The 11,743-nt window shown below is 40.8% G+C and overlaps 1 protein-coding gene across 1 annotated transcript; it reads left to right on the top strand.

Annotated features, from left to right (window-relative positions):
- The first annotated feature begins 3,642 nt into the window (after positions 1 to 3,642).
- Positions 3,643 to 10,833, top strand: rpe (ribulose-5-phosphate-3-epimerase). Its single transcript, XM_061878828.1, has 6 exons — positions 3,643 to 3,853; positions 4,557 to 4,636; positions 4,722 to 4,861; positions 8,377 to 8,511; positions 10,243 to 10,329; positions 10,404 to 10,833. The coding sequence occupies exons 1-6, from the start codon at positions 3,732 to 3,734 to the stop codon at positions 10,524 to 10,526; spliced, it is 687 nt and encodes a 228-aa protein (XP_061734812.1). The 5' UTR covers positions 3,643 to 3,731; the 3' UTR covers positions 10,527 to 10,833.
- Positions 10,834 to 11,743: the final 910 nt, after the last annotated feature.

Raw genomic sequence — 11,743 nt, 5'->3', positions numbered from 1 at the left:
TGGATCCAACACAGCAGCGAGAGTCCCTGTTCATAGCAGATCCAGCAGGAACCATCCCAAGCGGATGCGGATCAGCAGCGCAGAGATGTCCCCAGCCGATACACAGGCAAGCAGTACATGGCCACCGGATCGGACCGGACCCCCTCCACAAGGGAGAGTGGGACATAGAAGAAAAAGAAAAGAAACGGCAGATCAACATATAAAAACCTTTTTTTTTTCTTTGTTCTAATACCATAAATGAATACATCATTTCATTATTGATGATAATAATGTGTGAATGTGGGTGTGAATGTTGTCTGTCTATCTGTGTTGGCCCGGCGATGAGGTGGTGACTTGTCCAGGGTGTACACCGCCTTCCGCCCGATTGTAGCTGAGATAGGCAAGAGCGCCCCCTGCGACCGCAAAGGGAATAAGCGGTCGAAAATGGATGGATGGATGGAATAATGTATGAATGTGAGTGTGAATGTTGTCTATCTGTGTTGGCCCTGCGATGAGGTGGTGATTTGTCCAGGGTAGACACCGTCTTCCTACCCGAATGCAGCTGGGATAGGCTACAGCACCCTCCGCAACCCAAAAAAGGGACAAGCAGTAGAAAATGGATGGATGGATTGCACTGAGCAGCCAGGACATGTATTTCTCCTCTTTGCCATTGCTGATACTTTTACAGTACGTGGTGGCATCAAAAAGAAAAGCCAAACAACACTCATCAAGTTAGTCATTTGGGTTTTTACCAAGATGAAGTCTCATTTGAAACGCTGAGGTCTCGTGTGAAGCCATGCACAACAATTTTTTCGTGAATTAGGCGTACTTTTCCCCGTGCCTGAACTTGAACTTACAGATTCCATTGTCCCTCTTCTTTATTCCAACAATTATACACTTCCAACTTTGTGGAAGAGTTTGAAGATGGCCTTTTTCTCTGCTTCAGTGCACAAAGCAAGGTCGATAAAGGCACGCTTGGAGGAGTTTTATGTGGAAGAACTTGACAAGAAAAAGACCTTTGGATGAATTAGAACGGAAATGATGAAGGAGGCCCAACATCTGTATCTTCTGATTTTAAAAACAACAAAAAGAGAAAATCCCATAGACACTTCGAAATCTTGTAAAGATTAACAGAGGCTGTTATGTAGCAAATCCTTATCGATATCATTTAATAGTTTGTCCTGTTGTGGAAAAAGTGCTGTATACATTTGAGCCTCCTTGGTCTCTGTGCCACCACATCACAGTTGCTTTGCATTTCCAGGACCTGTTTTCATCACTGCAGCAGTAATGCAAGACGCAAGAAAAACTCATAAATGTCAGATTCTGTTTACCTAGCGTTGGAAGGTGAGCGCTGCACAGAAGCTCCCCAACCCTTTTTTTTTTTTTTTTAAATATCTCAGTGGAGGCCTTCTCTTTAAATCCAAATAACATACACACACGTTTTAGTGCAGGGTTGTCGAAACTTTTTCCACAGAGGACCGCACATGGAAAAATTTAAGCATGCTTTGGCCATTTTGATATTTTTCATTTTCAAACCATAACAAAATATATGGATTTTTTTTTTTTAATCCTTAGTGCTCCTGGGGAGCATAGAGGGTCTCCATCACTTAAATGTTAAAAATAAGTCATCCATCCATTTCCTACCGCTTATTCCCTTTTGGGGTCGCGGGGGTGCTGGCGCCTATCTCAGTTTCAATCGGGCTGAAGGCGGTATACACCCTGGACAAGTCGCCACCTCATCGCAGGGCCAACACAGATAGACAGACAACATTCACACCCACATTGACACACTAGAGCCAATTTAGTGTTGCCAATCAACCTATCCCCAGGTGCATGTCTTTGGAGGTGGGAGGAAGACGGAGTACCCAGGGGGGAACCCACGCCTTCACGGGGAAGACATGCAAACTCCGCACAGAAAGATCCCGAGCCTGGAATTGAACCCAGGACTGTAGGACCTTCGTATTGTGAGGCAGATGCACTAACCCCTCAGCCACCGTGAAGCCGAAAAATAAGTCAAAATATTATTATTATTTTTTATTTAATACTTACAGTAAATCTCTATATCAACTTGAGGTTGATATAAAGTAAAACAAATAAGGTTTCATGCCTTTTCTGTCAAAGACAACTTTTTATTTATAGTTAAACTGAAATATGCACTATTTAAATAGATAGTACTTAATTGATTCCTTCAGGAGAGTTCTTTTATTTAGAAATTAAAGCCCTCAAAGATCAATAATGCAGGACACCATTGATTTTAATAATTTAATATTTTTGAGTAATCAAAGTGAAAAGTTAAATAAAATCCTACTCAATATGTCTGAGATCCGAAAGGTTCCACACTCATAAAGTGATGCATTTTTTTTTTTTTTTTTTTTTACTTTTAACATTTAAATTTCAAGATCAACTTCCGATAGCTCTGTCGATTTTAAGTTTGAACTATTATTTTGTTTGTTTTATGCTCATTTGTCAAAACTTTGATGTTTTATATGGCAACCACACAACATATGCAATATTTTTTTCCACATAAAACATTTTAAAGTGATATTTTTTAAGTAATGATTCATTATAACATAGATTTTTTTGTCCTTTTTTTTGCGCAATGGAAAAAAAAAAATAAAGACAAAAAGGGAAAAAAAACTGCCTGCATGGCAGCTTTGTGTCAACATTGCCACTTTTTCTCAATAGATTTCACCTCATTCCACTTTTTTAAACTGTTTATTTTTTATTTTTGCAATACTATCAATTTTGCATTTTTTGCACAATGTGTGGCGGGCCGGTAAACGATTAGCTGTGGGCCGCAAATGGCCCCCGGGCCGCACTTTGGACCCCCCTGTTTTAGTGTGTTCAAATGAGTTCAGAAAGCAGTGAGAATAAAACTGGTGCAAATTATCTCTAAAGGCTGGCACAGCGGATATATAAAATTTAGTTAACTGTTTTAAAATTACTCTTTATCAATTAAATTTCTATATTCAAATAATGTACGGCTTTTATTATTATTAGTAAAAATAATATATTGGTATAATATATTAATATATATAGGCCCTAGTGTGTGGATGTGAGTGTGAATGTTATCTGTCTATCTGTGTTAGCGACTTGTCCAGGGTGTACGCCGCCTTCCGCCCGATTGTAGCTGAGATAGGTGCCCGCGACCCCAAAAGGGAATAAGCGGTAGAAAATGGATGGATGGAATAATATATTACATTTTCCTACATTGCCTGCTACTAATCATAACCATAGTTATGCAGTTGTGATAATTATTATTTGTTGAACATTTTTAATAGAAAAATAGTAATACAACCTCATCATTTGCTTGAGCAATGGCAATTAATGCGTTTTATTCTTCCCATAGGAGCAATGCGCCATCAAGTGTCAAGGAACTGCTACTGTCTTATTCTGAAAGGGGAAGTGAAGGGTTTTGGTGAGTTTGAGCTGGCCGTAAAGTCACCGGCTGTTATAACATTCACTTCCTGTTTGGGAAACGTCCTTTCAAAGTAAAATGCCTTTCAGCCAACTAGAAGTGTACACACTATTTTATTTTAATATTAAATGTATAGTAAAATCGCAGAGCATGTATATAGAATACATATTTTAAAAAGTAAACTACTAAATATAATTTAGCAATTAATGGACGTTGTTTTATTTTACGATGAGGACTCAGACCGGAAGTCCGTCTTTACTGAATATTTGGAACGTGACCTGGCTAATCTAGCTGCCCGGTTGTGTAGCAGGCAGTACTAACAACACATTCTATCATGCCCTACTCGGCCAAAATCGGTCCGTCTATTCTAAGTAGTGACCTGTCATGTCTGGGCAGCGAGTGTGTGAGGATGATGGAGTGCGGGGCGGATTATTTGCACCTCGACGTCATGGACGGGTCAGTTTATCACTTCTTCTACAGTAGCTAGCGAGCATGCTAATGGCTAGCCAGAAGTGCATTGCCGTGCACGAGGAATAGTTTTTTTTTAAATTAAATGTAACAATATTTCCATTATCTAATTAATACATTGTTTTACTTTGTTTCACTCGCATGCTGCTAATACAAGTAACTTATTCAAAATAGTTTCGTCAAAACAACTGTATCATTCAATGCTGCTTGTTCAGAAAACATTTGATTACCGTAATTCCTTGAATGGCCGCCGGGGCGCTAATTAATTTAAAACCTCTTCTCACTCCTGCGTTTACCAAAGGCATGTGGTAAAAGTAAGCATGCACTAATTATATTACAACCTCTTCTCACTCCGGCACTTACCAATGGCATGCAGTAAAAATTTGAGTGTGATGTAGGACCTTAAATCCTACTGAATAGCTCGTAATCTTCTTCCCTCTATGCGATTTCAAATTACCGGTATTGAAATCAGCCTCCTCCATTTTGAAAATGATGACAGGGGAAGTGTCACTTGTGACATCACTAGTTTGACCAGGCGATAATACTAAGCATACGCCAATTATTTTGCGAAGCGAGTTTGACCCAGCAGTAATTCAAGGCAGGTGCATACTATATGCCAAGTGGCAATTCAAGGAAATACGGTATGTAATCTCAGGTTTTCTCAATGTTTTTTTTTCTCTTCCTCTCTCAGCCATTTTGTTCCAAATATCACGTTTGGTCATCCCATGGTAGAATGCCTGAGGAAGTCGGTCGGCCCGGACCCTTTCTTTGGTGATAATCTGTATACAACTACTCTAAATCCACACAATCTTAAGTGTAAACCATAGACTCATTGTGACTGTGCTGGTGTTTGCAGACATGCACATGATGGTGTCCCGGCCTGAGCAGTGGGTAAAGCCCATGGCTGCAGCCGGAGCCAACCAGTACACGTTCCACCTGGAGGCCACCAGTAACCCTGGAAGTCTCATCAAGGAGATCCAACAGAGTGGTATGAAGGTGAGATGAGGACACTGACCAATAAAATACTAAGGCCCTGTTTACACTATCCAGGGTAAATGCAACCTAACGTTATCCGTGTCCACACACAACAATGCCGCCGTTTAAGACCCCCTCTGTCCATCCGCAACGTGACCTAGTACGCATGCGCGAAAAATGTGCACGTCATAGTCACCTTTCAGTGTTGCTTTGTGTGCAAGATCGTAAATATCGCAACAATATCCTGTGTTGTGGTATTTCAATTAACTGAATCCAGTGTGCTGTGGGGCCCTATTGTGGTGAATCACACCTAAGCCATCAGAAATTAATCAATTCTTTATTAGACACATAAACAATGTGATAAAGAACATTTTACATCAATCAAACTAGGGATGTAGATATCTGGTTAGGACACTCCTCACTCTTTTGCCTTCACCTTCATTGACCATTCCTTTTTAGTGACTTTATATACTGTGAACCTAGACCAGGGGTAGGGAACCTGTGGCTCTTTTGATGACTGCATCTGGCTCTCGGATAATTCTGAGCTGACACTGCTTAAATAAATAAAATGATAAATGGGTTGTACTTGTATAGCGCTTTTCTACCTTCAAGGTACTCAAAGCGCTTTGACACTACTTCCACATTTACCCATTCACACACACATTCACACACTGATGGAGGGAGCTGCCATGCAAGGCGCCAACCAGCACCCATCAGGAGCAAGGGTGAAGTGTCTTGCTCAGGACACAACGGACGTGACGAGGTTGGTACTAGGTGGGAATTGAACCAGGGACGCTCGGGTTGCGCACGGCCACTCTCCCACTGCGCCACGCCATCCCACAATAATTAATGAATAATTCCACTTGTAATCATCTATCCATCCATTTTCTACCGCTTATTCCCTTTTGGGGTCGCGGGGGGCGCTGGCGCCCATCTCAGCTACAATCGGGCGGAAGGCGGGGTACACTCTGGACAAGTCGCCACCTCATCGCAGGGCCAACACAGATAGACAGACAACATTCGCACTCACATTCACACACTAGGGCCAATTTAGTGTTGCCAATCAACCTATCCCCAGGTGCATGTCTTTGGAAGTGGGAGGAAGCCGGAGTACCCGGAGGGAACCCACGCATTCACGGGGAGAACATGCAAACTCCACACAGGAAGATCCCGAGCCTGGATTTGAACCCAGGACTGCAGGAACTTCGTATTGTGAGGCAGACGCACTAACCCCTCTGCCACCGTGAAGCCCACTTGTAATCAAAGTGTTAAAAATAATGTTCAAAATATAAAACATGCTCATGCATTTGAATCCATCCATCCTTTTTTAATTGCACTTGTTCAAGAACTTGCATTAAGGGTAAGAAGTGATTTATTTATTATTGGTTAGTTTAGGGCAGGGGTGCCCATTACGTCGATCGCGATCGACTGGTCGATCTCGGAGGGTGTGTCAGTCGATCTCAAGCCAGGCATTAAAAAATAGACATAAAAATGAGCAATCATCAATCATACCAAGACTTCACTTTCGTCAGTTGTTTGACATTCTCGGCATCCGAGGATCTTGTGAGATGACGCTGGTTGCTGCAAGCTCATATTTAAGAAAAAAATCACTAACAGGGCGGACGCAGAGAAACACATTTTATTTCTAGAGACTCCGTACCTACTGTCAAAACTCTAAAGACCGACTGCACAGTTCCTGTCTTCACCATAAAAGACCTGTTTCATCCTGCCTGTGCTAACAAAATAAGAGTCTCAGAAAGCTAGCGTGCACAAGCTAGCAAGCTACGGAGTTTGATGCCAATGTATTTCTCCCCCGCCCTCAGCGACCGCTTTCTCACTTGCTTGCCCACCCGCACACTCACTGACGTCACTCACCTGCTGCCAGACATTAAAGGGCCACACACATATGCTACTCTCATAACAAAGTGTTTAAAAACGAGTATGCAAGTTGGACAAATGAGATGCCAAATCCAACCACTTTCATGTGGTATTGGACAGAAAGGAGGACTTTTTTTTCCTCCATTTGAAAATGCGGACGTTATCAGCACCACTGTCTAATTCCAATCAATGCAAGTCATCAGAATCAAATACACCAACTTATATTCTTGTCTTCATGAAAGAAAGGAATCTATGTGTGTTAAACATGCTTGTATTATCATTAAACATCATTAACTTGTTAACAAAAATGTCTCTTTCATAAATAAATAAATATAAATTATAAATAGGAATGAGGTAGATCTCCTCGACTTGGTCAATTGAAAAGTAGCTCGCCTGCAGAAAAAGTGTGAGCGCCCCTGGTTTAGGGCTTGCCCTCCTGGGGGTTCTTCAGGCCACCAACCACTGACATAAGAGCCTGTTTCAGGGTTTTAGTATTTTTTTAAATTTTTCAATAAGTCTCTCAGTTGCTTTCCAGCAATTGTCTTTTTCTCTTTCGTTCTCGCACGTACTCTGGCTCAAGCCCCAACCCCGTCTCTCCTCCGGGCTGCTGCTTATAAACAGAGCGACAAGTGATTAGATAAGGCCCAGGTGAGCCATCTACGCACCTGTTGCCGATTTCGAGGCCGGTCCTGGCAACACCCCGCTTCGCTGCAGGCCCGCAGGCCACGCCCTCTCCACAGTTAGCTTCAGAATAACAATGTTATTAAAAAGAATAAAAGACCTATTATACTCCAGAAATGTTGGTCTTACTTAAAAATGCATACGTTTAGTTGTGTTCAGTGTTAAAGAAATACTATATGGCTCTTACGGAAATACATTTTAAAATATTTGGCTTCTTGGCTCTCTCAGCCAAAAAGGTTCCCGACACCTGACCTTGACGTTGAGTCTGCGACATACATGGCGGACAATAACTGATGCAGTCTGCTTTGCCAGTCATAATGTATTAGCTATTTTCCGTAGTTTTCCCTTGATGGCCAGGTAATAGAAAGCACATGCTGCCTTTTTTATCACATCCACGGGAGCCCATATTTTCGTTGTCTTTCCTTCGACAAATGGACAACGTTTTTCGGTAAGTAGAATCACAGCTGACCTGGACATTCGAAAGTTCTCTTGCCGCCCGAGAAGTGTTGTATCTCAAATAGCCGCAATCGCTTTCTTTTAAGGTATTCATGTGTGATTTCCACAAGCGTCTGTACAGACGGAAGAGAAAGTCGGGCATCTATGGATGACTCGTCTTCATATTTCCAGTGGTTAGCTCCGAGTTACAAAACTGCTTTATTATAAAGCTGGCTGTGGCGCGTTCCTTCTGACGTCACTTCCTGTGTGGAGCGTGGTCTTTCTGGCGTCACTTTCTCTCAGAACTCAGTTTGTAAACGATCAATGAGTCCATACAAAGCTAAGAGCCGTAGATTAAAGAAATAGACGGCGCACTTACCCGTATATAATTTTGTCCGAGGAGGAGGACCTTAAACGATAGTTTAGTGTGGCTGAAACGGGGCTTAGTCTAAAAATGTTTCATTTAAGGGGTTATCCGGCTTAGTGTAGACATAGCCTAAGAACATACCGTCAGGCTGAGTTTTTGTGGTCATTGTGTGCAGGTGGGTTTGGCAATAAAGCCTGGGACTACAGTGGAAATGCTTGCACCTTGGGCCAGCCAGGTCGACATGGCTCTGGTCATGACTGTTGAACCTGGCTTTGGAGGGCAGAAGTTCATGGAGGACATGATGTCCAAGGTACAGTATGTTACAGGAGAACATGGAGAGTATTTAACAGCACCAGACACAGCTTAAAAGCAGTGTGTCGTAGTTGCGCCAGTCTTTGCTCCAACAGAACCAGTTATCTGTTTTACAGTTCCCGTGTTGTTTTTTGTTCATATCATGTGGCTCAAGGCAGTTCCATACTTCTATACTGACAACAGCAACAACCCGACAATCCGCGCTAGGAAGTAAAATACCTGCCATTACAATGTTTTTTTCTTGTAAAAAAAATTTCTCCAACATTTTTTCTCACAAAATGTTATGTATTCAAAAAGCATAGCTTTTTCTTTTCAATATGATTTTACTCTTATACCAGGTTTTTTTTTTGCCTCCAACAAATTTACTTCAGTGTAACTTTTTACTTATAAAAGTAATGTTTTTTGTTAAGAAAATATTGTCAAAACAGTTAAAAAATAAATACTATGACTACTCCTAATAATAATGCACATTTTATTGTTTTAAAATGTATGTTTTTGTAGTATGAATTTAATTGAATTACAATTGTATTCCTTTATTAAGTTTTTCCTGCATAATAGTACAAATTTAACCTAACTATTTCACAATGTATTCCCTAAAATTACAACCTTACTTAGTTTTGAAGATTTATGAGTTATGTTACAAATTCACTCATAAATTGTCACTTTTTGTGGGAAACATGTTATGCTCAAAAAAAATTTCCCTTTTAATATTACAACTGCATGATCAATTCAGTTTTTTTACACATTAAACAATTTGTTTTCTTGCGGTAGTAAAATGTGTCGTTGCAAAAATAAAAAATAGAACTTCTAAAAATTGATTTTTATTCTTGCAAAATCTGAAGTTTTTTATCTGTCACTTTACTACAGGTGTGAATCTTTGGGTACCTAACAATGTTATCCGATTCTGATTCCTGGGGTGACGTTTCATTTCAGAACCGATTATCAATTCAACATGATTCTCGATTTTAATCGATTGTCGTAATGTGTTATTTGGTATAATAATTATAATGAAACTTTAAAAACGGGTCACAGTTTAGAAAAGCTATTTCTGTTTGCATGGATATGGTATAAAACTTATTTAAAAAAATCGATTGTTATAAAAATAAATTTTAAGCGACTTTTAAAATGTTAGATGGTTTCCTGTGGACGGGACTCTCACTGCTGTCTTGGAGCCACTATGGATTGAACTTTCACAGTATCATGTTAGACCCGCTCGACATCCATTGCTTTCGGTCCCCTAGAGGGGGGGGGGGTTGCCCACATCTGAGGTCCTCTCCAAGGTTTCTCATAGTCAGCATTGTCACTGGCGTCCCACTGAATGTGAATTCTCCCTGCCCACTGGGTGTGAGTTTTCCTTGCCCTTTTGTGGGTTCTTCCGAGGATGTTGTAGTCGTAATGATTTGTGCAGTCCTTTGAGACATTTGTGATTTGGGGCTATATAAATAAACATTGATTGATTGATTGATTGATTATTTATTTTTTTATTCGATTTTTGAACATTACAAATTGATATACAATCGGAATGTGAATCGATTATTTTTGTGCACTTTTACACATTACAGTATTACTATTAATTCTTGCAAAATTTTGTTTTTCCCGCTTTATTAAATTACAATTTTGTTCCTGTAAAATAAGTTTTTCCCCACTTGAAATGTTACTTTATTCTTGTGACATTTAAAAAAATGTTATATAGTAATACGTGTCTTTTCCATCTACTACATGTGCCCAGGTGACGTGGCTAAGGGGTCAGTTCCCCTCGTTGGACATTGAAGTAGACGGTGGCGTGGGCCCGGACACCATTTACAAGTGTGCAGAGGTTAGCAAAATAAACACACCGCAACCATATTAAAAATAAACAAAAAAGTGAGGTCTGTGTTCTGTTACTTATAGGCTGGTGCTAACATGATCGTATCAGGCAGCGCCGTGATAGGCAGCGATGACCCTCGCTCTGTCATTGCCCTTTTGCGCACTGCGGTGGCCGAAGCCATACAGAAGCGCACACTGGACCGCTGATGTCTTTATGTCTGTTTGTGAAATTACGCATGGTGATGCCCCGCTTGTCCATTTTCTGCAGCTCTTGGTTGGGATTGACTCAATAGGTAGGATGTCTCTATGCTGGATGTAGAAGGTGAGGCTGGACGCAGCAGGTATGATGTGGGGCTTCTTTGGAGGCGGGCCTAATGAATGACGCTGGACTGTAAACATTCCTGAACATAATTTTTACCAACCTGGAAATGAAATGTCGAGCTTAATATTTTTCTATCAACTGTATATACACCCATGGAAATTGGTTTTGTTAATTAAACAGCCTTCAATCATCTATTCTCTCACGTGGAGTCCTTGCAATTTGAACCTGACAGCTATATATCTAGTCTATGTATCAGTCCATGTATGGATACTTAATTTTCCTATTGGAGATGCATGCATACATACAGTACACATCAACACAAAATGTTGCATGCTCGCTTTTTGCATGTTAACTGTTCACATTGCTAGGCGCTAACAGCTTTAAAGGCCTACTGAAATGAGATGTTCTTATTTAAACGGGAATAGCAGGTCCATTCATTGTGTCATACTTGATCATTTCGCGATATTGCCATATTTTTGCTGAAAGGATTTAGTAGAGAACATCGACGATAAAGTTCGCAACTTTTGGTCGCTAATAGAAAAGACCTGCCTTTACCGGAAGTATGTGCGCATGACGTCACGAGTTGCAGGGCTCCAGACATTTTTACATTGTTTATAATGGGAGCCACCAAGCAGTAAGAGCAATTTGGACCGAGAAAGCAACAATTTCCCCATTAATTTGAGCGAGGATGAAAGATTTGTGGATGAGGACGTTTAGAGTGAAGTACTAGATAAAAAAAGAAGAAAAAAAAAAAAAAGGCGGCGGCGGCAGGCAGCGTTTCAGATGTAATTAGACACATTTACTAGGATAATTCTGGAAGATCCCTTATCTGCTTATTGTTTTAATAGTGTTTTAGTGAGATTCTAAAGACATACCTGAAAGTCGGATAGCTGCGGTGAACGCCAGTGTCTCTTATAGAAGCCAATGGAGGAGCCAAGATCACAGCTGCCTTTTTGAGCTGCAGGAAGAAGTCCTATAATCCACTGATTTCTCCCATCCAAAGACATGCTGGTTGACGTAGAGAGAACATGTTCGCTCGACCGCTCTGTATTAAAGCTTCACAACAAACAAAGAAACACCGGCTGTGTCTCGGTGCTAAAGA

Source organism: Nerophis ophidion, linkage group LG19, assembly GCF_033978795.1.
Source record: "Nerophis ophidion isolate RoL-2023_Sa linkage group LG19, RoL_Noph_v1.0, whole genome shotgun sequence".
Lineage (NCBI taxonomy): Eukaryota > Metazoa > Chordata > Actinopteri > Syngnathiformes > Syngnathidae > Nerophis > Nerophis ophidion.
Note: the sequence above shows the minus strand (reverse complement) of the source record. Positions and strands in the feature narration are given on the sequence as shown.

Bases quoted from the DNA above. Each gene is read 5' to 3' on its own strand.
- rpe (XM_061878828.1), top strand. From the start codon at position 3,732: ATGCCCTACTCGGCCAAAATCGGTCCGTCTATTCTAAGTAGTGACCTG. The intron at 3,854-4,556 runs GTCAGTTTATCA...TTCCTCTCTCAG, and splicing joins CACCTCGACGTCATGGACGG to CCATTTTGTTCCAAATATCA. The intron at 8,512-10,242 runs GTACAGTATGTT...ACATGTGCCCAG, and splicing joins TGGAGGACATGATGTCCAAG to GTGACGTGGCTAAGGGGTCA.